The following is a 4,965-nucleotide window of genomic DNA, read 5'->3' on the forward strand; positions in this document are numbered from 1 at the left end:
TTTAAAAAAAAAAGACCCTCCCCACCTCTGCCCACATGGCACAACCATAGAAAAAAAAAACATTTAAACCAAAATTCCACACCTAGATTACCCACTCAAGATTAAAATCATACCTATCTAAAAATATGATCTATTTTTAATTCGTAAATACCCAAATATATAGGATATTAGATTATTTTTAATTCGTAAATACCCAAATATATAAGATATTAGATTATTTCTAATTTAGTATTTATTAGACTTAGAATAAAAAATCCAAGGTCCACCATTTATCAATCTTCATGGGTAGGTAAGCAGTGACTTCAATACATGTCACATACAAGTCCAAAAAATAAGTAGGGAGGAAATCACCGAGCAAGGCGCACTCTCTATTGTGGGGATTTTTTTGGTTAGTGCTGTCTGCCTGCGAGTAATTTTACCGAATAAACCTTCTGGCTGCTTGTGCGTATTTGTGTCATTCTGACTCCACCAAATTCCAAATCCAATTCCCATGGCAGATCGACTAACCACCCATTGTCAAAACGCTGCCGCTGCTTCTTCCTTCACGCCCCCTTTTTCTGCATCCACTTCTTATCACCATTACCAGGTTTTTATTAACCATCGCGGGCCTGATGTGAAAAGCACCTTCGCCACCAGTCTGTACCGTCGCCTCATTTCCCACGGATTGCAAGTCTTCCTCGACAAGCCCGAACTGCAGGCTGGACACAATATTACATCTCAGATAGAAGCTGCGGTTCGAGTAGCCTCTGTCCATATAGCCATTTTATCTGCGACCTATGCTGAATCCAGGTGGTGCCTGGATGAGCTGGTCCTCATGGTGGAATCCAAAGCTATTATTCTTCCGGTCTTCTATAAAGTGAAGCCCTCGGAGGTCAGGTGGACGGGCAAAGATAAAGATGGACCGTACGCTAAAGCCCTACGTATCCACGAAGAGAAGCAGCGGTATGACTTGCAGACTATCCAGACTTGGCGAAACGCCCTTCATCATGTCGCGAATATAAGCGGCTTTGAACTGCAGGAGGGTAATGGGTAAGGATATCCACTGTCTCGATCCATATTAGTTTGCAATGCCATTGGATGTGGCAAAATATCCAACTGGTTTGGCAGAAAAGTTACAAGACTTTGAAGGGACACTGCGACTGCATCAGAACGACCATGTGGAGGTCAAGGTTGTGGGGATTGTGGGCATCGGTGGAATTGGAAAGACGACGCTGGCCAAAGAACTTTTCAATTGTAAGAGGTCAGATTATGATAGATCCTGCTTTCTATTTGATGTGAGGGAAAATGCAAATAGAATGTCTCTAAATAATTTACAAAGCAAACTCATTAAGGACTTGAAAGATAGAGATATCAAAATTGAGCGGTGGGAAGAAGGTGTGGAGATACTTAAAAAGAATCTCTCAGCTTGTGAGGCACTCATAATATTAGATGATGTAGGTCATGTGGATCAACTGGATCCTTTCTTGCCAATTAATCATGTCCTTCACCCCAAGAGCTTGATTTTGGTTACGTCTAGGGACAAGCATATCCTTAGAAGTGCGGGAATTGCAGAGTCGTCAATTTATCAGTTACCAGGCCTCAATATAGCACACTCCGAAGAGCTGTTTTGCTTGCATGCCTTTTTCCAGCCATATCCACTACCAGGATTTGAAAATCTTGTACATGGGTTTTTAAAGGCATGCCATGGTTTGCCTCTATCATTGAAAGTATTTGGGGCCCTTGTTTGTGGACAGGACAAACTTTACTGGGAAGAGCAACTGAATGGACTTCACCAAACATTACCTACAGAAATAGAAAGGAGCCTTAAAATTAGTTACGACTCCCTCAATCATGAGGAGCGACAAATATTTTTAGATATCGCCTGTTTTTCGATAGGAAAAGACAAGGATACATGGGTAAGAATATGGAGGGGTTCAGGATGGAAAGGTTTGGTAGGGTTTCAAAATCTGCTCAACAAGTGTCTTGTCGAGTTGGATGATGAAAATAGAATAAGAATGCATGATCACCTCATAGATTTGGGAAGAGCTATTGCGGATTGTCCAGAATTATTACCGCGTCGTCTTTGGCGACCCATAAAGAATCTTCATCATCTTCATGAGTTTTTGCAACAATCATCCTATGTAAGTGTTTGAGCCATCTTAACCGTTGAATGTCTAAAGAACTTTCGGTATTTTTTATTCAAAACAGTCTGCCACACATTATGTTAATAATAGTTTATTGTTCTCAAAGCACAAACAGGTGATAACAGAAGTGCGCGGATTTGTGATGGCTCCTTGGTACACCTTTATTGGGGAGGATGAAGAGGAAGTGTTCCATTCAGAATTAGAATTTCCCTTGAATACAAGTTCCAGTCAAGAGGTCTGCGGAATCAGGAAATTGCAACTTCTTGAAGCTGAAGGCAACTTTGAAAGCATCTTGACTTCGGTGCGGTCACCAAAACTCATATGGCTCCGTTGGAATGCGTCGATCTACTCATCACTGCCTTCTTGGATTCCATTGCGCGATTTAAGAGTTTTAGAAGTGTTCGGTTGGGAATTGAAAAGATTGTGGCAATCTCGATCCGAGGTACGTAGATATAGATGCAGCAATTTGCAGAGCGAGAATCCTCTTATCTTTTGAATTTCTTATATAATCGAAACGTACTTAACATTGCAGGCACCTCTCCAGTTGCGGGAATTAAATATTGAAGCTCCACTTTCCGAGTTTCCAAAGTCATTAAGGTCGCTGAAGTACCTAGAAAAGATTGTACTAAATTGTCAGCGATTGTTGACATACGCAGATCTAGCAATGCTACCAGAAGAATTTTGTTACCTGAGATCCTTGAGATATCTAACCCTCATAGGGTGCCCAAAATTGCAGCTTCTTCCAATTTTATTTGGGGATCTAAAAAAGCTCGAATACGTCCATCTGTCCAAGTGCAGCAGTTTGGAAATGCTTCCAGATTCTTTTGGTAATCTAACAAATCTTCAACACCTCAATCTGACAGATTGTGGAAGTTTGAAAATGCTCCCAAATTCCTTTGGGAATCTGGTAAATCTCCAACACGCCAATTTTTCTAAGTGCAGCAATTTGGAGATGATTCCAAATTCTTTTGGGAATCTAACAACTCTCCAACATATCAACCTCACACTGTGCGGAAGTTTGAAGATGCTTCCAGATTCGTTTCAAAATATGAGAAATCTCCAAACCATGAATCTGACATTGTGCAGAAGTTTGAAGATGCTTCCAAGTTCCTTTGGAAATTTAAAAAATCTTCAATACATCAATCTTTCTAGGTGTAAAAGTCTGGAAACGCTTCGGGAAATCTATTGCAACTTAGACATCTACATTTGAGTGATTGTTTGAATTTGACTCTTTCCACACTTGGAGATATCACCACTCTTGAATGTTTAGATCTATCAGGTTGCCTCCAAATGGAGTTATTGCCTTCCCAGGTTGGAAGTCAACAGTCTTTGAAAAAGTTAAATTTGTTCCGTACAAACATCAAAGATTTACCTAGTACCATTGTGTGCCTGAGCAATTTGGAACTTCTGATGTTAGGAAGCCCTTTGGTGGGAGCGCTGCCATCTTTGTTCGGAAACCTAAGTGCATTGAAGGAATTGTGGCTCCATGGATGCCCGCAATTGAAATGTTTGCCAGATTCAGTTTGCATGTTGAGTCAGTTGACAAGGTTGAAAATATCTGAATGTGGAATACAATACTTACCACCAGATCTCATGAACATGAAGAGCCTTGAATTATTAAAGGTCACCAGAAGTCCTCTCCGGCAACTACCATTCAAAAGGGTTAAAGGAGAAACAGAATCATTGTTCACTACGCCGAGAATGAAAAAAATGGAGAGTAAATTTGATTCTCCCACTGATACAGTCATGGTTGAGTTCAAGGAGTTGGAGTTGTGTTGCACAGAAATAACGGAGGTATCCTTTTCTCAAGGTATATGTCCCAACCTTCAAATTCTCAGGATAAAGGGTTGTAAGAAATTGGTGGAGATTGGAGCATTGCCAACAACACTAATAACTCTGGATTTAAGGTGCTGTCATGCATTGGGTGAAATAAGAGCGCTATCATGTGGTCTTGCAAAACTTGAAGAGCTGGACATAAGAGGGTGTAATAATATTAAAGTAGAGGATCTGAAAGGTTTCGAAACATTGATATCTTTGAGGAGATTTCGGACTTCTGTATGGCACGACTTAAAAAGCATGCCAACTTTACCCCAACTGACGACAGTCTGCACAGATGATTTTGGTGATTATGATCATGATGTATATGAGTATTATGATGATGATTATTTTGTTGAAAACAAATCGTTCCGGTTTTGCCGGGAATGAAAGAATGTAAAGAAATTTTTGTAGTATCATTTTTGGCTCCCTTTCATTTTGATGTTTAAAAAATGGTCCTATGTTAACTGTTTTACATTTTAGAGGTGTTCGGACATTTATTTTAGGAATATGTTGAAATCAGAAGTGTATTTGTGAATTTTATAAAATTTGAATATTTTTATACCATTTAAATATCTCAAAAAAAATAAAATTATAATTTTGAAAAATAGATTTTAAACAAATAAAAATATTGTTGGAACAAAATTGTTTCACCAAATTTCAATTAAAAGTTCCAAAAGTAAAATTGTTACATAATGTTTATTTGGTATTTTTAATGGAGTTGTTTATTTTTGAAATAGGTGAAAAAAATTAAGGTGAAATCTTGATTTGTGTTATTTAAAAAACCTATAAAAACCTATAAAAAAACTTCCAAAATTACTGTGCAAAACCATCCAGAACTATCCAACTCCCTGTAAAGCATGGTTAACTCTTTTTCGGGGAACATAACCTTTTGCTAAGGATAGTGGATAGATATTCAACAAGCTTAATAAAACATGCTATGCAAAATAGAATCCCCATCGACATCAGACAATCACAGTGGGACACTGGGACGTCACCAGCTCTCGAAGTTTGTCGGCCTTTCCCT

At 38.9% G+C, this 4,965-nt stretch overlaps 2 protein-coding genes across 2 annotated transcripts; both read left to right on the forward strand.

Moving 5' to 3' along the window:
* The first annotated feature begins 490 nt into the window (after positions 1–490).
* Positions 491–1,033, forward strand: LOC149217505 (toll/interleukin-1 receptor-like protein). Its single transcript, XM_089390241.1, has one exon. It carries the CDS (start codon positions 491–493, stop codon positions 1,031–1,033), a length of 543 nt encoding a protein of 180 aa, XP_089246367.1.
* Positions 1,034–1,067: 34 nt separating this feature from the next.
* LOC149217506 (disease resistance protein RUN1-like) lies at positions 1,068–3,685 on the forward strand. Its single transcript, XM_089390242.1, has 5 exons — positions 1,068–2,120; positions 2,239–2,565; positions 2,656–2,745; positions 3,066–3,229; positions 3,541–3,685. The coding sequence occupies exons 1-5, from the start codon at positions 1,068–1,070 to the stop codon at positions 3,683–3,685; spliced, it is 1,779 nt and encodes a 592-aa protein (XP_089246368.1).
* The last annotated feature ends 1,280 nt before the right edge of the window (positions 3,686–4,965 follow it).

This window comes from Pinus tabuliformis, chromosome 1_1, assembly GCF_031772625.1.
Source record: "Pinus tabuliformis cultivar Carrire ecotype Pingquan chromosome 1_1, CPIR1, whole genome shotgun sequence".
NCBI classification, from domain to species: domain Eukaryota; kingdom Viridiplantae; phylum Streptophyta; class Pinopsida; order Pinales; family Pinaceae; genus Pinus; species Pinus tabuliformis.